Source organism: Microtus oregoni, unplaced genomic scaffold, assembly GCF_018167655.1.
Source record: "Microtus oregoni isolate MIOR12 unplaced genomic scaffold, Mior012 000108F_ref0000382, whole genome shotgun sequence".
Classification (NCBI taxonomy): Eukaryota; Metazoa; Chordata; class Mammalia; order Rodentia; family Cricetidae; genus Microtus; species Microtus oregoni.
In genome coordinates, this window is record NW_024544726.1 from 769,775 (window position 1) to 795,062 (window position 25,288).

The following is a 25,288-nucleotide window of genomic DNA, read 5'->3' on the forward strand; positions in this document are numbered from 1 at the left end:
CACTGTGAATAATTTGATGGGGGGGTGAAGTATAAGCCTAAGATAAAAGCTACAGAATGGCAGATTCCCAATGTTTAAAGATAACTCAAACTAAAATCAGTATCTTTCCAAAGAAACTTGAGGAGAGCTGGGAGGTGGTGGCACACACCTTTAATCCCAGCACTCAGGAGGCATAAACAGGAAGATCTCTGTGAGTTTGAGGCCAGCCTGGTCAACAGAGTGAGTTCCAGGGCAGCCATGAATACACAGAGAAAACCTGCCTCAGGAATTCCACACACAAAAATACTACAAAGTGGGTAGAACACACCAGCTGTTTAATGTCTAACAGCCCTGAAAATGTACATACATGTAAAAGTATATGGACTTAACTGGTTAGATTCAGGAATACAGATGTATATACATAAATGCATACAACAATTAGTGGGAAAAGGGAACCAGGAATTTGAAGGGGATTGGGGGGGATAAATGGGAAGGTTTGGAGGGAGTTATATTATAATATCAAAAATTAAATAAAAATTAATCTAAAGTGTTCATAAAACAAAACAAGAAACAAGAATAAAAACTATTTTTTCTCTCATCACTGTAGATGTTAGCCCCATATTTTATAAAAATTATGTGTGAAGTGCTTGGCATTAACTCCCCTCTTTCCTCCCTCCTTTTCAAGTCAGACACTGGGTTTAACTTTGATGAGTTTACTATAGTACTTCTATGGATACTTATGTGACCATCCTTGTGGCTTCGATAACAAATAATCAAATATGTAAAAAAAATTATAAAGGTCTCGTTCAGACCCTTACTGGTCCACAATGAGCTAAGTAACACAAAAGAATGACTTTCATAGCAGTACAGCAATGCCAAAGAGACCAAACTATTGAGAACAAACTCGCTCCATTTACTGAATAAGGTAGAGGTCAATTTAGGAAAAAGTGCTCTCGGAAAGAACTACATGTGGTACAAATGGTGTGCTAACCATGTGCATTGGAACTGTGTCAGAATATATTACACCTTATGGGTGGGGAGTCTGAGATAAGTGAAGATTATATTACACCTTAAGGGTAGTTTGCCAATTCACACAAAAGTGAAATGGTCAGGGAGGGTTTCCTTCGGTTTCTTTTGTTTGTTTTGGAGACATGTTCTGACCATGTAGCCCAGTGACCCTATAACTCACTATGTAGATTAAACTGGTCTCAAATTCACAGATCAGAATGTCGCTATTCCAGAGTCTGAAAAATGATTTTTCATCATTAAAACCCATCTGACATTTAATCATAACTTTTAAAGGATCAATCGAAGGAATTAAGATAAACATTAAAAATGTATCATCATTTGCCTCACTTTGGGCAAGAGTTGCAAATGGATATCCATGCCATTCAAAATTCTTTGAGACTGTTATATCTACTAATGCTATTAAAAGAAAAACAAATAAGTATAAAAGGCACACATACTCGGTACAAATTAACTCACTCTCTCTGATTAGTTATATCTGCTCATCTACATATGGTACAAGCGAAAAACAAGCTCACTGCTACATTAAAAATCCTAAATAGCCAAGTGGTGGTGGCACACACTTTTAATCCCAGCGCTTGGGGGGCAGAAGCAAGTAAATCTCCTTGAGTTCAAGGCCAGCCTGAGCGACAGAGAATTCAAGGACAGTCAGAGATACACAGAGAAACCCTGTCTTGAAAAACAAAACATACAAAATTAATATTATTATACAACGTATACATGTGGAATTACTATTTCTTTTTCTTTTTCCTTTTTTCCCTGGAACAAAGTTTTACTAAGCATCCAATTCATAATTCCCCTATCTCAATATCTTGACGGTTGGGACAGGAGGTTTTTACTTACATTCCTAAACTTATTTTTTCATCCTTGACTTTTTGTTATTATTCTGAGGACCAAAAAATTTCTATGTGAGCTTTATACTAATTTTCTATAAATATTTTGGATGGAAAATGTGCAGCTTCTATAATTATTTTCCTAGGATATATATGTTTGATATTATTGGAGTATATGTAACTTTGTCTCTCAATTCAATACTTTAAAAAGTGGTTTATATTTTGTATGTGAGTTGTTGGGGATTTTTGATTTGGTTTGGTCTTTTGTGGATTAGAGCCCCCTCTATATGGCTGGCCTGGAACTCAATATGGAGACCAGGTTGAATTCGAATTCAGTATATTCCTGCCTCTGCCAAATACTAGAATCAGAGGCATGTACCATGATGCTCAGCCGTTTCTTCTATTAGAATCTGGTTTTGTTGTATAATACAAAAAAAATCCTGTGAACTAGATGTTCAATACTATTAATAATTAAAGCAAAGTATGATATATTGTCACAAGGTACCTCCTTGCACCAAAGACAATAACAAGTGTTAAAAAAAAAAAAACCAAAAACAGAAACCCTCAGATGCTGACTGGCAAAGTGGCACAGCTAATTTGGAGAGCAGTTTGGGAATTTCTTTCAAAAGTCAAACATAATTTTTATTCTCTATATCAGCAATTCCACTGTTAAGTTTTGATCAAAGAGGAATGAAGATGTAAGATCACACAGGACTGTAGTTGAACAAAATGATAAAGGAAGGTCATTGGTTAAATAAAAAGAAACTGCTTGGCTCTCATTGGTTAGAGATAGGTGGGAGGAGTAAACAGAACAGAACGCTGGGAGGAAGAGGAAGTGAGCTCAGACTCCACAGCTCTTCTCTCGGGAGCAGACGCCTCAGAGAGAAAGATGCCATGCTCCTGGCTCCTGGGCAGACGCACGCGAGGAAGCTCCAACCCAGGATGGACATAGGCTAGAATCTTCCCGGTAAGCGCACCTAGCTGTGCTACATAGAATATTAGACATGGGCTAGTCCAGGTGCGAGAATTAGCCTAGAAGAGGCTAGATAGAAATGGGCCAAGCAGTGTTTAAATGAATACAGTTTGTGTGTTGTTATTTTGGGTAAAGCTAGCCGTGCGGGTGGCTGGGGTGCTGGGGACGCAGCCCCGCCGCCCGTATTACTACAGATTGGCGCCCAGACGTGTGGACAACTGAATCCACTGAAAGCCTGAGAAAGCTTGGGAAAGAGAAGAGCATGTTTTCTTGGTAGCTGCAATTTAATAGAGGCTTCCTGACTCAGCTTTAGCTGCAAAACCCTGCAGCTCATTAAGAGGTCCTGCCATGAAACACTTAAATGGTGTTGACGAAAAGCTGAACGCATGCTTTTCGGTTTTCAGCCGTAGCAGGAAAAAAGCAGCGCCGTTTAAAAATGCCAGCTTTCTGGGCTGTCCTGCCAGGGCAAACTCTGACTCTTTTACGCAGGCGGTTCGTGCGGTTTGCAAGCACAGGCTGCTGAAGCTCGCTTGATGGCACGGACCTTGAAATGCCATAGAGTTGTGGCAGTAAACATGGCTACAGCCAGTACCTCAGCCATGAGGCTGGAAAGCTAAGGAATGGGCGACATCTAGCCAGCAAAGCCACGCCTTTAATACTACTGATATTGCTTGTTAAATTAAAGATTCATGTGGTCAGAAAAACAGAGAGAGATACAGTAAAGAGAGATTCAAAGACAAAGAAAACTTTTAAATGGTTTACAGTGAGTTAAAAATATATTCAGACTAAAAGTTGAAGTTCTTAAAGTAACAAACAAAAAAAAGGAAGAGAGTTGTTGTGTGTGGTACACACCTTTAATTCCAACACTTGGTAGGCTGAGGGAGATTGACCTCTGTGACTTCAAGGTATGGTAGCTCACGCCTTTAATCCCAATGCCTGGGAGGCAGAGACAGGCAGATCTCTGAGAGTTCAAGGACAGCCTGGTCTACAGAGTTACTTCAGGTCAAAGATACAGAGAACCTATCTCAAAAAGCAAAAAGTTAAAAGTAAAAATAAACAAAATAGAGGTTAAAATAAAACGAACAAAGATGGAAAATACACAGAGAATCTTGATACTGTATGCTATTATGCTCTCTTTGAATTGTTTGAATGCTGAGGAAGGAGCAACAGCTGCTAAAAGATATTTGTTTATAAATGCTGATGAACTAATCCAACATAGATATTTTGATGCCTTGACATTGAAATTTGGATCTAAGGACATGATGCTTTGGAAAGGGGTTTCTTATTTTGTTTTCACAGAGGACCAGACCCTGTGGATTTCTTCTATTCCAATTTGGTATGATAGACCACGACCTCCTGAAAGGTTGCGTGAACACCCTCAGAAAATTGCTTCGCTCAACTGCCAACTGAGATGAAACTAGCACACAGGTTATACCATGAAAGACCTAATTAACGATGCCCCCATTCAGCAGGAAGCAGTTTGGAGAGAAATAACTGCACCCATATTCCCAAAAAATGTTTATAAATGTTCTTTTACATTTAAAGGGGGATATGATATAGATATGAATAATTTGCATTAGTATAGATTTTGCTTTATTGATAGAGATTTAAGGTCAATTTTGTTATATGTATAAGTGTTTCTGATTTTGATTAAGGTATTGTGATTGTGTAGTTTATTTAAATATGTACTGTATAATTAAGAAATATAGGTTGTTAATGGATAACCATCGATAATAGTAAAGCTTGTAGTCATGTTAGTTAGATTTTCTAGATATATAGAGATATATTTTAGATAGATATTCTTCATGTCTTTCAAAGATTACAGAATAGGACATTTAATGTTTTAATAACTTAGGGTTTTTCATGACAATGAGACACTCTGCTCCTGGCAGCACCAATCTACTTCAGGAAGAAGATGGGCATCGAAGAGGATCTTTATGGAGTTTGATAGCCATTTAGGCAAGAAACTGCTCTTGCCTGGACTATTGCATAAACTGGACACAGAGAATCCGCAGAGAGAGGACTACTGAACTTGCCTAAGGTGAGATGATCTTTCGGGGTTCCTGATTCATGAAAGAGTCTGCGAGACATTCTGCAAGACACAACAGATAGTGACTGAACTGACTTTGAATTTTCTTGCTTTATGGAAATATCTGCTGGATACCATGCGCCTGAAGGCTGAAGATGGATGCCCCAACGGTACAGAGGAACTTTGGGTGACTGTCCAGGCAGCGAGATGTCTCTGTCATTTCTAGAGTTTTAAAAGTTGCTTTTTACTTGTTTGCTTAGGTAGTATTGTATCTTTCTGGAGTCTTTGATGGAGTTAAGAATAGTTAGTTATAGTTATAGTTTTCCTTAGTTATGATAAAGATTATTGTAACTTTTACTTGATAACTGTTTTGTTATATGTAATTTTGCTATGTTAAAATTAAAGGCTTTTTTTTTGTTTAAACCGAAAAAGGGGAAATGATGGAGGAAAGTCATTGGTTAAATAAAAAGAAACTGCTTGGCTCTCATTGGTTAGAGATAGGTGGGAGGAGTAAACAGAACAGAACGCTGGGAGGAAGAGGAAGTGAGCTCAGACTCCACAGCTCTTCTCTCGGGAGCAGACGCCTCAGAGAGAGAGACGCCATGCTCCTGGCTCCTGGGCAGACACACTCGAGGAAGCTCCGACCCAGGATGGACATAGGCTAGAATCTTCCCGGTAAGCGCACCTAGCTGTGCTACATAGAATATTAGACATGGGCTAGTCCAGGTGCGAGAATTAGCCTAGAAGATGCTAGATAAAAATGGGCCAAGCAGTGTTTAAATGAATACAGTTTGTGTGTTGTTATTTCGTGTAAAGCTAGCCGTGCGGGCGGCTGGGGTGCTGGGGATGCAGCCCCGCCGCCCGTATTACTACAACAAAATGTTATTCAAATCAGCCAAGAAGTGGTAACAACTCAGTTTACTACACCCAGGCCAGACAATGGTGGCGCACACTTTTAAACGCCTTTAATTCCAGCACTTGGAAGGCAGAGGCAGGCAGATTTCTGTGAGTTGGAGGCCAACCTGGTCTACAAAGAGAGTTCCAGGACAGACTCCAAAACTACAGAGAAACCCTGTCTCGGAAAAGAAAGAGAGAAAGATAGAAAGATAGAAAGATAGAAAGATAGAAAGAAAGAAAGAAAGAGAAAAAAGAAAAGACAAGAAACCCTGTCTCAAGGAGAGAAAAAAAAGTTTGACAGAGCTGTCATAATGGAACCTTAGTGTAACCAGATTGCAATCATCTCTGGTTTTGCTAACAGGGTAATGATTTTGAAACTAAATGACAACGTTAGAGAAAAAAGGAACAACTGTTCTGATGCTGGGTTTGCTAAGAGATTAATACCACAAAGATTCTGGATAAGCGCTAAGCAGTGGTGGCGCACATCTTTAATCCCAGCACTCAGAGGCAGAGGTAGGTGAATCTCTGTGAGTTCGAGACCAGCCTGGTCTACAAAGCTAGTTCCCGGACAGGCTCCAAAGCTACACAGAGAAACCCTGTCTCAGGAAACAAAATAATTCTGGCTAAGAACAAATGGCATTCAATTAGAGGACGTGGTACAAATATTAATTAAGTGATGTTTGAAGTGCTTGTTCAGAGAAAATATGGAGATGAATGACAGTTCAGTGCCATAGCCCTCTGACTAACATTGGATCTAGAGGATCTCATATGAACACTACCATCCTGGATGCATTCCAAGGAACCAAAAGATGTTCAAGTTTCATGTCATAAACTTTAAGGACAGTGACAGATTAAGACTAATGATGGAGATGAAAATAAATCCTGTTAAGATAGGTTTCCCTTTCAGTCTTGAGCTACATTAAATAAGCTTACTTAAGTTGCTGAATCCAAGGGATGATCCGCTTCATATCGTCATTCACAGATTTTTCCATGTCCTCCAGAGTGGCCTGGTCTACAGAATAAAGAATTCATTAATTAACTGTTTATAAGACAAACAAAATCCTTATCTGTATAGCCACAGTTTAAATGAAAATTATTTTTTTAGGCAGAAACCCATGTTGTAGTTGAGTGAGAAAACAAATTAAATCCATCAGGAGCTGTCAATCAACTTGCTTTTTCTCCTTCACATTTCACTGGCAAGAGTAGGTAGCAAACACATGAATAGTGCTTGGAACTTTGAGAGTTTTAACTATTTTATGAGTTAAATAGCATTTGCACCTTATATCTACTTAAAACTCATAAAATTACTAGACTTAGAATCTTAATTTTAAAAAAGTGCAGCCTACTGAAATACTGCTTTTAACACCATACAAATGATCAAGCATACATAAGGAAAACCTCTTGCCCAAACTGGCTTTCTAAAGACCAATCCAAATTTTTAATGACAGTAGAAATATTAATAAGGCACAAAATGATTTCAACTAACTAGATAAAAATATATAAAAAAATGACAAATAAAAAACTATTGTGGTATACTTTGCCGCAGCCTCGCCTCTCAATTCTTATACTGAAGTCCTTATCTTCAAATGCTGTGCTGTTCAAAGGCAGCCTTTGTGAAGTAGCTAGGTTTTTCATAAGGGGTCATGAAGCGAGGACAATTAGTATCTCTATAGAGCAGTTTTCAACCTGTGGGTCACACCCTCTTTCAGATGGGGTCATATCAGAAATATCATATCAGAAATTTATGTTACAATTCATAACAGTAGCAAAATGACAGTTATGAAGTAGTAATAAAAATAATTTTATAGTTGGGGGTCAACACAACATGAGGAAGTGTATTCAAGGGTCGCAGCATTAGGAAAATAGAGAACTATTGCTCTAATGGAATAATGGAAAGGAGAGTGCGCACCCCCTGGGAAGGACATGAAGAGAAGAGCCTAGGAGTCAGGAATGAAGTCCACACTAAAACTAACACCACTAACACCTACATTAATATTGTACAGTCCCCACAACTGTGTGAAAATACTTTCTACTCTATCTTGTTATAGCATCTTTGCTTGCATACAAAAAAATTTTCTGCCTCTTTTCAATTGTATGTGCTTTTTCTAAATATGTACTATTAATGATTGAGAAAATAGCTAAAGAAAAGGTTTCGAGAAGCAAAAGGCACACAGAGGTATGTGAGCTGGTGCAACAGTGGCTGAGGCATGGCTGCAGCCAGCTGGTACAAGTCAGTAGTGGGCCACAAGACCACCCTCCCAGCTAGAGGTGCTATGCAGTATATTGCACCCTGGGAGCCAGCTGATCTTTCACTGCACTCCCTCTGACTTATTGGTAATATCTCAGTGGAGACTCCTTATAGTACACTTCTTGAGGAATAGGAAGCTAAGTCATACACATGCATGCATCTCCATCCACACTGACCAAGCTAATTGCCAGAATGGTTAGGGCTGCATGATGGTATCAAGTAATTGGTCAAGCACAAGAAGTAAGATCATTGTGGTTTTCCTTTTCAGTGGATACAGGATAGGGAGTGGCAAGCATGAACTCAAAGCTGTGCTCAAAAGATCTGGAACACAGCGTTATTTATAAACTTTGTGGGGGGCTGGAGAGATGGCTCAGCGGTTAAGAGCATTGCCTGCTCTTCCAAAGGTCCTGAGTTCAATTCCCAGCAACCACATGGTGGCTCACAACCATCTGTAATGAGATCTGGTGCCCTCTTCTGGCCTGCAGACATACACACAGACAGAATATTATATATATATATAATAAATAAATATTTAAAAAAAAACTTTGTGATGGCACCTACTACTGGTTCTTCCACTCTAGCAGCCCATCAATGGCAAGGAATTTACAACCAAATGTTAACTAATACACAGGATTTTCCATGGCTTTGATGAATTGGCTGTGTGCTTGTCTCCTTCCTGATGGAAGAAAAACTAAGCAAGAGGTCTCTATTTACCTAGGTCTCTAGTTCCTACCTGTATCAACGTGGAGCACCTTGTGCCTTCATAATCAAAATAAAGACCTCAATGACATTAGTTATAATTTTTTAATGAATTAATTTATTTTATAGTTTCCCCTCCCTGCTCTCGTCACAGCCTCCTCCTCATCAACAGTCATAAAAACTTTAATATTGGGTGCTCAACTAATTAACCTTAACTGCCTTACTGACCAGTTATGCCTTGGATCACTGCCTCCGTTAGGAGGCATTTCATGGTACCCTATCTATCCCACATTGACTTTCTTGCCATTGGTATTTCTGTACCTAAATCCCTATCATCGTTCTAATCCAGACAACTAGATGGTCAGCCATAGAATGATAAATACATAGCTTACTGCTTCTTAGATCAGTGACATGGTTCCCAAAGACGTCAGCACTGTTGTTGTTGCCTCAAAGCCAAGTGTACTATCCAGTTTGCTGCAGTGACTCACCAGCTTCAAGGTCAGCAGCTTCCTACTGAGGTAGTTGGTGAACCTAGCCAAAATGTTGTGAGCTGTGGGTAAGCTACCTGACACAGCCATTGCTGAGGCCTGGGCTTACTTGAATCATACCTCATCTGATGTATGCCAAATGTGCCCTTGTTCACTGATGTATGAGGGAAGAGATGGAGAAAGGAAAGTCAATGAGAAAATGGCTACCCTAGAGAAGATTATTTTGGAGCAAATAATGATGAGGGAAAGGATGAAGAATATTAACTAGATGATTAATTGCAGTGCTTTTCTGGAATCACCGGCTGTTATGTGGAACTATCTGTGGTATCCGGAGAAACAAAAGTGATGTTTTTATTTAAATGTGTATTGTTGGGGGGGGAGATCTTTAAATAAACTACTGCCATATGCCATTAACTCTCACTAATATGCGATTCAAAGTCTTCTTTTCCATGAGCTGATAAAATATTTTTTAAAACTATACCTATTTGGGGGTTGGAGAGATGGCTCAGTGGTTAAGAGCATTGACTGCTCTTCCAGAGGTCCTGAGTTCAATTCCCAGCAACCATATGGTGGCTCAAAACCACCTGTAATAAGATCTGGTGCCAACTTCTGTCTGCAGGGACACACGCAGGCAGAACATTGTATACATAATAATTAAATAAAATTAAAAAAGAAACAGTTTCAGAACTGCCCAATTGTAAACTAGAAAAAAGAAAAAAAATTATACCTATTTAGCCAGGTTTGGATACAATTCTTTAACCCCAACTTGGAAAGCAGAGATCTCTAAAAATTCAAAGCATGCCTGGTCTACATAGCAAGTTCCAGGCCAGAGCTACATACCATCTCAAACGAATAAATAACAAAGTTGTTTACCTTTATAGATACATGACAGAATCAGAAAATCCTTAATCAATTTCTTTTGTTTAGTATTACTTGCAAATGGAAAACATGATTTCACATTCAGGAACATTGTTTTAAAAGTCACAGAAAAATGCTTTTGTTCCTAGTAGTTCCTAGTAAATATATCATTTGAGAATACCCACTCAGCAACAGAACAAGTAGAAAACAAACTTTAGGGCTGGGAATATAGTTAAGTTCAAACACTTGCCTAGAAGTTAAACTTTCATTTCTAAGTTAAGGCCAGAGACAAAAATTCTTCCAGGGCTCCATATACCATACCAAGTCATATACAGTTATACTGTCATGAGCATATTCTCTAATCACAAATTAGATTAGCAATTCCTAGTAGTCATTTCTATGTCAAATATTAGTAGTGAAATGTAAATTGAATTCCTGGATAAATAATGCAAAAACCATCAACCATCAAAGTTACTTTTTTAAAAAAAATATTTACTTATTTATTATGTGTACAATATTCTGTCTTGTGTGTGTGGCTGAAGGCCAGAAGAGGGCACCAGACCTCATTACAGATGGTCGTGAGCCACCATGTGGTTGCTGGGAATTGAACTCAGGACCTTTGGAAGAGCAGGCAATGCTCTTAACCTCTGAGCCATCTCTCCAGCTCCTCAAAGTTATTTTTTATATAATAAACAAATTTAACTTCTGATACAAATAAAAATTCAAATCAGACTTAAGAATTCCAAGTACAAGATGTAAGGCAGTTCATTATTCCTTCCACACTTACTTTCAACACTGCACACACTACGCCTTCCTACACATTATAGCAGTTCATTTTTTTTTAATTTTTCGAGACAGGGTTTCTCCATAGTTTTTGGTTCCTGTCCTGGAACTAGCTCTTGTAGACCAGGCTGGCCTCGAACTCACAGAGATCCGCCTGCCTCTGCCTCCCAAGTGCTGGGATTAAAGGCGTGCGCCACCACCGCCCGGCTATAGCAGTTCATTTTTATTTTGCATTTAAAAAAAAACACATTTTTCCTTGGGTGAGAGATGACTCGGAGTTAAGAGCAATTGTTGCTTTTGCATAAGACTCAGGGGTTCAATTCCCAAGACCCACATGGTGGTTCAAAGTTATCGGTAACAACAAGTTCCAGGGGATCTGATGCCCTCTCTGACCTCTGTGAGTACCAGGCACGCATGTGGTACACATACATATATGCAGGCAAAACACACACACACACAAATTCTTACATTGAGTGACTACATTTAGTAACTTACCAAGTCCATAAAGCATCAATTGGAACATTCCAGAATGCAAATCTACAAAAATGTGTAGGCACTCCGAAGTACCACAGGGCTCCAATATGGGAACAATAAGAGCTGGAAGCGCAGTCTCTATGGAGGCTGAACAGTTGAGAATTAAAAATTATTTTTCAATCTGAATATTGTCATAAAATTATTTTGCAATGAGTTTGAATATAGAAGAAAATACCTAAATCTAAGAAGTGAAACTGAATCACAGTATCAATTAGTAGTCACTGAAAAGAAAGTCATTTTCTAGTTGATTTGTGGAAGACATATTTAAAAAAACAGAAAAAGACAGAAAAATTAACTCAAAATACCATAAAAACAAATTACTCCAATAAAAGACCAATCCCATCAGTTGACTGATTTACTTCCATTCAATATATTTGCTTTTAGAGATTTTAACTAATTAAAAAGTGTCAAGAAAAAGTTTAATATATAAATTTTATCTATAGCTCAATAAGATTGCCAATGTAATTTTTTTGTTAAAAATTGGGGATTTTTGTTATTGTTCTGATAGCAAAGAACTCGTGTTTTTTAAGAAACACTTAACAGGTATTCAGCATTACATGGAATTCTTGTTCTCATTTGTATACCTACTTTTCAAATCCAAGATGAGATGAGAATGTAGACAGCCAAACTTCTAAAGCTGACAATACACTTAGTCTACGAGTTTCGTGGTATTTCCTATTAACTTGTTCTTTATTCCCTCAATCAAGGATAATGAAACCCAGTAACTCAAAGCACAGTAAGCACCACTCAGATTGGGGATCGCAGAAGTCCTGTCGTAATGGCACACCCCAAAAGGGCAGCCTTTCAGGAAGCATCACTCCTCTGTGTTATTTTGTCAAATAAGGACATTAGCTTCTCCATACCACCAGTCATTGGGAGCCAAACACAAATGCACATAAAATAAAGATAAGTAATTTTTAAAAAGAGAAAGAAAAAAAGGGGGTAGCTTCTTATGATCTTGTAATTAAGATTACTGAACACTGACAATTAACAGACACATACACCCAGAAAAAACATTTAACCAATACATTCAAGGTTCTGGACCATCGGCCTTTACTTCCTAAGGCCCACAATTCCATTTTTGCTTAGTTTCCCTACCCCTATACTTAATGTTAGGACTCCCTGGTGGGAAGAAAGAGGGTGTGGACAAGACCCAACACAGAAGCCTCATCAGGTTAGGCCAGGAAGCCCTGATAAAGTAATTGGCAGTTCTACCCACTCAGCCAGCAGAGGACTGCATTCTCAGCTGGGCATTTGCTTAGAGAATGATTCCACCTATGTGATGAGTCTGCAGTAGACATGAGGTCCATTTTCTCACTCATGTCTTGAAGGACTGTGATTGGCTGCCATTTTGAGATGAGGCACGCACTCTTCTGCATGGAACAATCACAAGTCAAAGGGCCTGGGGGACAATATGCCTCAGCCTCTGGGTAGGAGACTGCAGTGTAGGGCAGTTGTGATATCAGGAGAGCCAAAGTTCATGCACCAGGAGGCTTGAGTGTTGAAAGGTCTGGTGGTCGATGGTAATAACAGACCCCAATCATCTGAGGATAGAGTCTCACAGGCCCTGAGCCCAAGGTCAGCAGGCAGCCTAACCTCTGTAGTCACCTGTCTGCTGCAAGGTTCTCTGCTGGTGGGACTGAGAACTCTGAAGCTCAGATCCAGAGCAGAGGTCTCTCAACTTGTGCAGCCTCCTCCCTCCCAAGGGTGTTCAATGCAGTATTCAAAGCACTGCAACACCATAGTCTTGCAGCATAGATGTCACTGCTCTGCATTCAAGAGACACCCCTTGACTTGAACATAGTCAATCCAGGGTGTACAAACTGGGGATTCTCTGGAGTGTGGGACAAGCTGCACGGCCCACAGACTGAAAATCTAAGACTTGCCAACAGAGGTTTCTTGTATACAAAGAAGGGGGCTCCTAAAATGAAGACAGTTCTGTTCACACATCTGACTCATCCAGGCTCAGCAGCCCTCCTAAACGATAGGGAAAGAAGAGACTCCAACTCAATTGACCACCCCTTCCACCTGGAAGAATCCAATATTAGAGTAGCCAGAAAAAAAAGTGCTACTACTTTGTCATTTAGTTCCCCCTCCTTTTCTCAAGCTGTTTCCTTTTATTATAATTTCAGTATTATTTTTATTTTATGTAAGGGCTTGAGACAGGCTCTCGCTATGTAACCCAAATGACCTTGAGTTCATTATGTAGTCTGGCTGGTCTTGAACTTCAGATCCTCCAGCCTCAGCTTTATGAGTGCTAGCATTTTAAGTGTGAACTGCCATACTGAGTCTTTTAAAACAAAACAAAACAAAGAATAGGTAAATATTTGTTGAATTTTTATTGCTCTTATTATTAAAGAAAAATAAGCACAATATATATATACACTACAGATTTCAAAAGCTATATAATAGTGAAAAGTTTCCTCCCATCAAAAGTCTTGTTTCTTTTTATTCTTCTTACATTTATGTAATTTTGTTTATGCATTTTTCTTTAAATGTGCAATATTTTCCCTTCTTTTTCTTTTTTGTCTTCCTAACATTTACCTTTCTTCTTTTTAATTTTGGTTTGATTTTCTTTTGACCTTTATTTTATTCATTTACTATTTTTACTTTTATCTTAAATAAAATTTAAGGTGATAGTTTAGTAGAAATAAAAAACTAAATAAATCAAATGAAAACCACAGTGGAAAGTTTCATCAGTACACTAAAATCAAGGAGCTGGCTATGACTCAGTAGTTAAAAGCACTTGTTCCTCTTGCAGAGGAACCAGATCCCATTCCTAACACCCACATGATGGCTCACAACTATTCCTTATCCCCAGTTCTAAGGGATCCGAGGCCTTCATCTGACCTCTGCAAGCACCAGGAGGCACTCACAATAAACATGAAAGCAAAATATTCATACACATAAATTTGAAAAAATTAAATAAAAATTAGAAAAAAAATCAGACAGAAATCACAATACAAGAATGAAGAAATTCTATCAGACATCAAAGAATTAAATAAATAGAACAGTATGACTAAAAAGCTAAATTAAGAATCCATGGATTGGGGCTGGGGAGATGGCTCAGAGGTTAAGAGCATTGCCTGCTCTTCCAAAGGTCCTGAGTTCAATTCCAGGCAACCACATGGTGGCTCACAACCATCTGTAAAGAGGTCTGGTGCCCTCTTCTGGCCTTCAGCCATATACACAAGACAGAATATTGTACACATAATAAATAAATAAAATAAATATTTTTAAAAAAAAATAAAAAAAAGAATCCATGGATTAAAAAATACAAAAGGAATCCATAGAATGGAACAGAGAGATCACTAAGTGGTCAAAAGCACTTGCTGCTATTTCAGAGGATGGATGCAGCTTCAATTCCCCACACCCACATCGTAGATTATAACAACCAGTTCCAGGGTTATCAGACACCTTCTTCTGACCTCTCTAGGCACTAGGCACACATATACATACAAGGAGACAAAACATTCACTGCTAATAAACAAATTTAACTTAAAAACTTTAAAAAAAATCCATGGTATGAGTCGGGGATAGGGCTTTGTGGTAGAGCACTTGCCAAGCATATCTGAGGTTCTAGGGTCAATCCCTGGTAGCAAGTCAAAAAAGGAAGGCAGGAAAAAAAGAAAAGACAAAGGAATAAAGGAAACAAAACAAAATGAAAATAATGAATCCACAGGATAGTGTAAGGCATAATAGTAAACACTTTGATTCTAGATTTTGAAAAGTGAACTTAGGAGGATTAGGAGTTCAAGGGCTATGTTAGTACTTATCTAAAATATTAATTAAAATAAAAAATTCCACTGCATAAAAGCAGCTGAAATCAAACACTGAAGACATAAAAAGCCTGTTCAACACAATTCTATGAGGAATCTTGTTCTTCTGGAAAGAAAAGAATACCAAAACACAAAAGGCATTTCAAGACTAAACATATGTGACACATCTAATAGTAAAATGCCCAGTTCTGAAAATAGAAACTATTAAAAATTTCAAGGGGTTCTATAGGCAGAGACATTTTCACATAGCCACTGGTGAGTAGCCTATGTCCTATAATACAAAATCAGATATACTAAGACAAAATTACTCAGAAAAGTAAAGGAAATAATGCATCAAGATAAGATGATTTTAAGCTGGGCGAGTTGGAGCACATCTTTAATCCTAGTACACTAGAGGCAGAGGCAGATGGATGTCTATGAGTTCAAGGCCGGTTCCAGGACAGCTAGAACTGTTACACAAAGAAACCCTGTCTTGGAAAAATAAAAATACAATGATTTTATAATGATCTCTAAACTAAGCATTGGTATAGCCAATCTCTTTCTTTTTTTTTCTCTCTTTTTTGTTTTTTTCTCAATGGAGCTTCTCTGTATAGCCCTGAAACTCACTATAAAGACCAGGCTAGCCTCATAACTCAGAGATCCTCCTACCTGTGCTGAGATTAAAGACAAATGCCACCACTGCTATATGGTATATCTAATTTCAACAAAACTAGTAAACATAAAGCAATAAATCTATATACAACAATGAGTGACTTTAATACCCAATTTTCATCAATAGAAAAACTATCCACAACAAAATGAGTCAAAGAAACCTCAAAGTTAAAAGTATACCATAGATCAAATAGACATAACAGACGCCTATAATATATAATATCTACCAATCAATCAACAAACACACTAAAAGATGGAATAACATGCACATACCTAAGCAGAATTCTACAAAAGGGTTGTATTACTGAAAATGATCTAGTTTCAGTGTTAGCTCCCTAAAAATACCAAAGACATTCTTCACAGAATTACAAGAAATAATGCTGGAGGGATTTATGGTTCAGTTGTTAAAGTTTAGGCTCACAACCAAAAATATAAGAATTATAATAAATAATCCTAAAATCTATACAGAAGCACAAAAGGCACAAACAGCCAAAGCAATCCTGAGCAGAAAAATAATGTTGAAGCAGACACAACACATGCCTGTGATCCCAGCATCAGAAGGCTGGGACAAGCCAGCCTAAACAACATAGCAAATACAAGACGAACTGGGATTATAGAGAGGTCCTGTCTAAAAGCAACACACAGCAATCAGTGGAGAGTAGGGAGCGATGGCTCAGTTGTCATAAAAATACAAAGACCAGAGCCTGCTTTCCAAAATCCAAGTAAGAAGCTGAGTATAGTGTAAGAAGTGCTAAGAAGATGGGGACAGGCAGATTCATGGTGTTCACTTTAGTCTATGTGGCAAATGGTGAAGTGAGTGACCTTGACTCAAACACTAAGGTAAAACAGCATACCAAAAGAACAAGGCCCAAACTGTCCTGTGGCCTGCACCCATACAAACATGATATTGGAGGCATCAAAATGCCCACTTCAAATTATATGACTGAACTATAGTAACAAAACAACATGATATTGCCACAAAACAGAGATGTACCAATAGAACAGAACACAGACCTCCTGAAACAATCCCAGAAAGCTATGCACACCAGGTTTTTAGTAAAAATGCCAAAACAAAGTAATACTGGAAAAAATTTAACATCCATGTACAGAAGAATGAAACTAAAGCCCTGTTATCAAGTCTCTCAAACTTCAATTCCAAACACTTCAAAACCTGAAACTTAAAAACTGAGAAAATAATATACAGGGAAGACATTTTAATATGTGCATATAGGCAAAGGACTCGAGTAGATTAGGAAACACTAGCAAGAATCAATAAATGGGATGATGTGGAATTAAAAATCTTCTGCACAGTAAACAATTGCCTAAATAGATCAATTTAGAATAAAAGAAAATCTCCCACGCTCTTTGATAAGCATAGTGGCATTTCATTTGTGTTTTAATAAATAAAGCTTGCCTGAAGATCAGAGAATGAAACAGTCCAAATGGTCAGCCTTTCAGACCAGGCACTAGTAACACACACCTTTAATCCAAGTAGCCACACTAGTTGCCATAGAGACTGGGTGGTGCATGCCTTTAATCCCAGTAGTGCACATCCTTTATCCCAGACCTAGAGAGGATTATAAAGCAGGAGGAGAAGCTCTCAGACACAGTCTCCTTCTGACATTCCTGGAGTCAATTTAGCCATTTCAGGCTGAGGTAGAGGTAAGATCCAGTGGCTGGCTGTTTTGCTTTTCAGGTCTTCAGGTTGAACCCCAATTTCTCTCTCTGAGATTTATTAATCATGCTTCAGATATGTAGGATCAACATAATAAAAATGGCAATCTTACCAAAAGCAATCTACAGATTCAATGTAATCCCCATCAAATCCCAATACAATTCTTCACAGATCTTGAAAAAACAATACTCAACTTCATATGAAGAAACAAAAAACCCAGGATAGCCAAAACAATCCTATACAAGAAAGGAACCTCCGGAGACATCACCATCCCTGAGTTCAAGCTCTGGCAATGAAAACAGTTTGGTATTGACATAAAAATAGACAGGTGGACCAATGGAATCAAACTGAAGACCCTGATATGAATCCACAAACCTATGAACACCTGTTTTTGACAAAGAAGCTAAAATTATACAATGGAAAAAGGAAAGCATCTTCAACAAATGGTGCTGGAATAACTGGATGTCAACATGTAGAAGAATGCAAATAGATTTCTACCTATCACCATGCACAAAAATCAAGTCCAATAAATTCAGCTACTCTGAACCTCAATGAAGAGAAAGTAGGAAGTAGCCTTAGTGCATGGACATAGGACACTACTTCCTAAATATAACCCCAGTAGCATAGACAATAACAGTAACAATTAATAAATGGGACCTCCTGAAACTGAGAAAGTTATGTAAGGCAAAGGAAACAGTCAATAAGACAAAACGGCAGCCTACACAATGGGAAAAGATCTTCACCAACTGCACATCAGACAGAGGACTGATCTCCAAAATATAAAAAGAACTCAAGAAACTAGACATCAAAACAACAAATAATCCAATTAAAAAACTGGGTACAGATCTACTCAGAGAATTCTCAACAGAAGAATTGCAAATGGCTGAAAGACACTTAAAGAATTCCTCAAGATCCTTAGTCATCAGAGAAATGCAAATCAAAATGACTCTGAGATACCATCTTACAGTAAGAATGGCTAAGATCAAAAACACTGATGATAGTTTATGCTGGAGAGAATGAGGAATAAAGGGAACACTCCTGCATTGCTGGTGGGAGTGCAAACTTGTACAGTCACTCCGGAAATCAGTATGGTGGTTTCTCAGAAAATTGGGAATCAATCTACCATAAGACCCAGCAATACCACACTCTTGGGCATATACTCAAAGGATAAACACTCATATCACAAGGACATTTGCTCAACTATATTCACAGAAGCATTGTTCATAATAGCCAGAACCTGGAAACGACCTACATACCCATCAACCAAAGAATGGGTAAAGTGTAGTACATTACACAATGAAGTACTACTAAGCGGTAAAAACAATGACATCTTGAAACTTGAATGCAAATGGATGGAACTAGAAAATGGATGGAACTGGAACTGAGTGAGTTAACCCAGACCCAGATAGACAAACATGGTATGTACTTACTTAAAAGTGGATAGTAGAAGTAAAACAAAAGATAACCAGCCTGGGGTCCATGGCCCCAGAGAAGCTAGGTAACAAGGAGAACCTTAAGAGAGACATATATGGATCCCCCAGGTAAGGGGAATTAAACAAGATCTACTGAGAAATTTGGGAGTGAGGGTGCAGAGGGAGGGTGGAAGGGGAAGGGAAAAGAAGAGAGAGGAGGAGAACATGAGGGAATAGGATGGCTGAGATGGTGAAGGACAGACAGGGAGAGCAAGGAAAGAGGTATCTTGATTGAGAGAGCCATTATGGGGCTAGCAAGAAACCTGGCATTGGAGAAATTCCCAGGAATCCACAAGGTCTTACCCTAAGAAATAGTGGAGAAGATTCCTGAATGGCCTTCCCCTGTAATCTGATTGATGACTACCGTAATTGTCACCATAGAAATTTCATCCAGCAACTGATGGAAACAGGTGCAGAGATCCACAACTAAATACTGGGCCGAGCTTCCGGAGAGGGAGAGGGAATAATATGAGCAAAGGGGTCATGACCATAATGGGGATAGCGACAGAAACAGCTGACTTGAGTTAGAGAGAGCTCACTGACTCTGGACTGATAGTGGGGGAACCTGCATAGCACCAAACTAGGCCCTCTGAATGTGGGAGACAGTTGTATGGCCACTGGCAGTGGGTCCAACATTTATTCCTAGTGCTTAAGTGGCTTTTTAGAGTCCATTCTTTTTGGAGGGATCCCTTGCTCAGCCTAGATAGAGCGGGGAGGGCCTCGGTCCTGCCTCAAAGTGATGTGTCAGACTTTGTTGACGCCCCTTAGGAAGCCTTACTCTCTCTGAGTAGTGGATGGAAGCTGGAGTGGGGGGAAGGTGGGGGCAGCAGGAAGAGGGGATGGAGTCAGAACTGAGATAGATATGTAAAATGAGAAAGGATTGTTTAAAAAAATAAATTAATTAAAAAATCTTTGACAGCTACATAATCTGGAAAGGAAATTAGTATCTATAAAGAACTTAAAAAAATAGAGAAAAATCATCCAAATTACAAATGAACAGTTTTCACAAAATAAAGGGCCAATGAATACATGAAATCTTCAACATTCTTGGCTCTTAATAAAATGCCTATCAAAACTACACTGAGATTTCATTGCACTACAATGAGAATGTCTACTATCAAGAAATCAGCCAAGGCTTCCTGCGGAGTTTCCTCCCTCGATCTCTCTTTGCTGCCAGACCCCCACCATCATGGGCCGCATGCACGCTCCCGGGAAGGCCCTGTCCCAGTCGACACTGCCCTACTGCTGTAGCGTCCCCATGTGGCTGAAGCTGACGTCTGATGATGTGAAGAAACAGATTTACAAACTGGCCAAGAAAGGCCTTACTCGTTCCCAGATAGGTGTGATCCTAAGGGACTCGCACAGTGTGGCCCAGGTCCGTTTTGTGACTGGTAATAAAATCTTGAGAATCCTTAAGTCCAAAGGCCTTGCCCCTGATCTCCCTGAGGATCTCTACAAGTTGTTTAAGAAGGCAGTCGCTGTCAGAAAGCATCTTGAGAGGAACAGAGAGGATAAGGATGCTAAATTCCGCCTGATTCTGATAGACAACAGAATTCACCAACTGGCTCATTACTATAAGACTAGGCGGGTCCTCCCACCCAACTGGAAATATGAGTCATCCACAGCCTCTGCTTTAGTGGCATAAATTCCCTTGTGTACACTAACAATAAAATCATTTTGAATAAAAAAATAATAAATAAAAAAATATAAAAAAGAAATCAGCCAGGCATGGTGGTCCACGCCTTCAATTCCAGCACTGGTGGCAGGGAGAGTAACAGAGGCCAGTCTGGTCTATAGAGCATGTTCAGGACAGCCAGGGCTGCACAAAAAAAAAACTGTCTCAAAAAAAAACGACAACAACAACAACAACAAAACATACATATACTAAAATTAAAGCCATATAGGGAAGATTGGCATGGCCTCTGTGAAAAGATGACAAGCAAATTTGTGAAGCATTCCTTATTTCCCCAATGGTGGTGGTACACATCTTTATTCCCAGCATTTGGAGGCAAAGGCAGATCTCTGAGTATGAGGCCAGTCTGGTCGACAGAGTAAGTTCCAAGACAGTCAGGGGTACACAGAGAAACCCTGTCTTGGAAAAAGAAAGAAGAAAGAAAGAGAGAGCAAGAGAGGGAGGGGAGGGGAGGGAAAGGGAGGGGAGGGGAGGGGAGGGGAGAGGAAGGAAGGAAGGAAATAAATTAAATTTAAAAAATGCTAGCAATGGTGGAACAGTAAATTAGTACAACCACTAGAGAAATCAGTATGCAGAATTTAATTTCCTCAAAAAACAAACTATTGTATTCCCCAATTTCATCAGTCCTAGGTGGGAATCTAAGTTGGCTTGCCACAAAGATATAAACACATGTGTGTTACTGCAGCACTAATCACCACATTCAAGACTGAAAATCAATCTAAATGCCTATCATCAGGTGAACGGATATTTAAAATGTGGAATATATATGCAATGGAATTTCATTTGGCTATAAAGAACAACAAAACTATGGCATTTTCAGGAAAACAGATGCAACTGGAGAACAAGTTAACCAAAATAAACCAGACGAAGAAAGAAAAATATGTTTTCTTTGATTTAAAGAACCCAAATTAAGGGGGCTGGAGAGATGGCTCAGTGGTTAAGAGCATTGCCTGCTCTTCCAAAGGTCATGAGTTCAATTCCCAGCAACCACATGGTGGCTCACAACCATCTGTAATGAGGTCTGCTCTGCTGCCCTCTTCTGGCCTACAAACACACAGAGACAGAATATTGCATACAAAATAAATAAATAAATATTTTAAAAAAAAAGAACCCAAATTAAACCTGGCGGTGGTGGTGCATGCCTTTAATCCCAGCACTCGGGAGGCAGAGGCAGGTGGATCTCTGTGAGTTTGAGGCCAGCATGGTCTACAAGAGCTAGTTCCAGGACAAAGCTACAGAGAAATCCTGTTTCAAAAAACAAAACAAACAAACAAACAAAAGACCCCAAATTCAATATATAGATGGTATGAAAAGAGATGTTTAACAAAATACACAAGACATGAAAACTTAAGGGAAGAAAGAAATCAGAGAAGGAAGGCGAGAACAAGAGATAGCAACAGTAGGAGTGAATATGAGCAAAGTCCAATATACACATATGAAAATGTCACGGTGAAATCATGCTGAAACTCATAGTGCATACAAGTTGTTCCAGAACTTGAGGAGAGGAAGCACTGACCAAGGAACATTGCTGACAGTTCAAAGCCCAGTGTTGTCTATAAAGCCAATGAAGGAAGAGAGAGAGGAAAGAAGGGATGGAAGGAGGGAGGGAGAGAAGGAGGGGGAGAGGGAGGGAGCTGGACAGATGGCTCAGTTAAAAGAAATGACTGTTCCTTCAGAAGACCCTTGCTCAATTCCCAGCACCTACATGGCAGCTAACAGTATATAACTCTATAACAGTTCTAGGGAATTCAACACTCTCCTCTGGCCTCTGCAGGAACCAGACATATGTGCAGGGAGAACACGCATACACATAAAATAAAAATAAATCAATCTTTAAAAATGATGCAAAGAAAAGGAGACCAATTGTTCTGTATGCTAAGAGAAAGAAAAACTTTATATTATAGTCATATTTTAATACTATGATTTGCTGTCAATCCTATTTTTCACTTCTATTCATTAGTTTGTGTTGATGACTATATATATATGTTTTTGAGACAGGGTTTCTCTGTGGCTTGGAGCTGTCCTGGAACTAGCTCTTGTAGACCAGGTTGGCCTTGAACTCAGAGATCCACCTGGGATTAAAGGCGTGAACCACCACCTTCCGGCTGAATGACTATATTTTTATTAACATAAAGTAAAATAATTATATATTTATATAATTATAGATCATGTGATATTGTAATACATTTATAAATTATGCAATGATCAAGTCAGTAACTACTATAGCAATAACATTAAGCATTTGTGATAAGAACAACAAAAACTTTCTTTTGTAGCTATTACACAGTATACTATTATTAACTAACTAGTCTACTATTGAACAGAACACCAGAACATTCTTGAATGAACATGTACTATCCATTTTTCAAAGGTTGTCTTTGCTTCGGGCAGTGTTTTATCTCCTTTTATCAAAATGACTTTAATGCACTGTTACTATTATGTACCTAGGAAGTCGCTTTTCTGTAAGTATAATGGAGTAATCTGAGGTCTGTAATCCACTACTACTAGCTTCTACTTTAAAGGCACTTCACCTACAACATCTTAATTATACTCTGCACTCGGAGCACAAGAGAATTATAATCAAAAACAACTGGAGGAGCTGTATATGTTGGCCAATGCCTGTTATCCCAACCAATGAGGAGCTGAAGTAGCAAGCCCACAAATTGAAAGGCAGCTTGGGTTATATAACAAGACCCTATATACCAAAAAAAAAACAGTTGGTCTGGACCTAAGGACAGTAAATGGAAACTCCATGGAATGAAGAATTTGCTACATCTAAAGTTCTTTAACATATTAGGTAGGTAATTAAATTTAGAAGATTTTCCACTCTTTTACATCTGAATTTCTTATTTTGTTTTTAACTATTTATTGATTTTATGTATATGGGTGCTCTGCCTTTCTGGAAATCAGATTTCATTACAGATGGTTGTGAAACACCATGGTTGCTGGGAATTGAACTCAGGACCTCGGGAAAAGCAGCCAGTGCTCTTAACGACTGCAACATTTTTCCAGCCCCCTGAATTTCTTATTCTTAACACTGTTAATGGATTTAGAGTTGTAATAAAACTGAAAACAAGAGCTGAATTCTGCTTTGTTCAGCCATATTTTATAAGTACATTATAAAAGTATTTGCAGTGCTGCTTTGTCAGAAGAAACACTAAATTACGAGTCATGTTAAAATGTTTCTATTTTACTAAGTATATATTTTTGAGGAGAAACTGTGCAAACAATTCAAAAATAAAGACAAGTTAAGTATAATTAATAAATAAATAAATAAGGTAAAAATTCAAACAGGTATGGTAGATTTAGCGATAAAGGCAACAAAGACCCAGCATCCTCAACAAAACCATACATCAGGAAAAGGCATATAAGAAAAGCCCTTAAATAAAAGAAAATTGAAAACACTTACAATTTTCATTAGCATTGAAGCTTCTAAGAATGGCCTTCAGTTCCTGCAGCTTCTGATGGGCTCTTGCATGTACACTATCAATCAGGAGCTTTTCTATTGATAAGCGGTCAATCTGCATAAATATCAACAATAAAGTCAAATGTACAATTAAAACATTTTGATTATAAAAGTGTGAGTGTGCACACAACTGTGCCTTAAGATACTTCTTTTCCATACTGGAGATTAACTAGTATAAGCAAACTTAGATAAAGTAAAAATATAATGTAAATGAGAGTGAGCTTTTAATTATTTTGTATGACTTTAGAAACTTCAAAACTAAAACTGCTATTTTCCTAAATACAATAGGCTAGGGTATGTATAGTTCCAGTCGGCCAAGTGTTCAGAATACAGAAAGTTCTGGATTTGATTCCCAAGCATTTCATAAATTGTGTGCAATCTCAGCACTCAGGAGGTAAAGGCAGGAAGATCAGAAATTCAAAGGTCATCTTCAGATACATAAAAAGATTGAGATCAGCCTAAGTGACATGAGACCCTTCCTTGCACTTAGGAGGAAGATGCAGGCAACTCGATCTATGGGAATTAGGGCCATCCTAGTCTAAATATTAAGTTCCAGGCTTGCCATGGCTTCATAGTGAGATTCCACCTCAAAGCAACAACATGGATACACACACACACACACACACACACACACACACAAACAAACACACATAGTAGCCACAGTTCTCAGATGCCAGACCTTAAAAAATAAAAAGGTCTGATTTAAACTACAAAACTTAAACTAGGCTGAAGGCATAATTCAGCATAAGAGTGTATTCTTAGATGCAATAGCATTGCTCTACATACTAAACTAAAAGAAGATATTGAAAATTATTTTATATAGTATCAGATGTTAAAAAGACAAAAAACAAATACGGAAGTATAAAACTGACCTAAAACAAGTTTTATACAGGGGTTTAGAAATGATTACATATTTCAAAGAATTTGTACTAAAAGTTTTCTATGTGCTAAATTATATTTATTTATTTAATCAATTAAAATACACTGAGAACCGTTTACCTTCATAGCTCTTTCTACTAATTTAGAATCAGAAGATGGCAAAGGAGGATCATGAAAAATCTGTAAAGGCTTGGAGACATCATTTTCATCAATTTTAATTGTAACTTTGTGAACAGATGCTGTGCCTGTTTTTCTCCCTAGAACCTGTTGACTGAAAGAGGGCAGGGGAGAATGACATATCAACACAATTTTTTTAACTTTTATAG

General features: G+C 38.4%; 2 protein-coding genes and 1 pseudogene across 2 annotated transcripts in view; 2 read left to right on the forward strand and 1 right to left on the reverse strand.

Moving 5' to 3' along the window:
- The window catches only part of LOC121443490 (mediator of RNA polymerase II transcription subunit 14-like), a 94,213-nt gene that overhangs the window by 42,604 nt on the left and 26,321 nt on the right, over positions 1–25,288 (reverse strand). The window contains exons 9-12 of the mRNA XM_041645233.1: positions 25,083–25,233; positions 24,027–24,138; positions 11,309–11,434; positions 6,671–6,749 (exon numbers count right to left, since the gene is read on the reverse strand). Of these exons, the coding sequence (XP_041501167.1) occupies positions 6,671–6,749; positions 11,309–11,434; positions 24,027–24,138; positions 25,083–25,233 (468 nt within the window). The remainder of the gene's footprint in view (positions 1–6,670; positions 6,750–11,308; positions 11,435–24,026; positions 24,139–25,082; positions 25,234–25,288) is intronic.
- LOC121443489 (40S ribosomal protein S13-like) lies at positions 20,114–20,569 on the forward strand. The gene has a single exon (XM_041645232.1). The coding sequence runs from the start codon at positions 20,114–20,116 to the stop codon at positions 20,567–20,569; it is 456 nt and encodes a 151-aa protein (XP_041501166.1).
- Positions 20,800–20,891, forward strand: LOC121443512 (annotated as a pseudogene).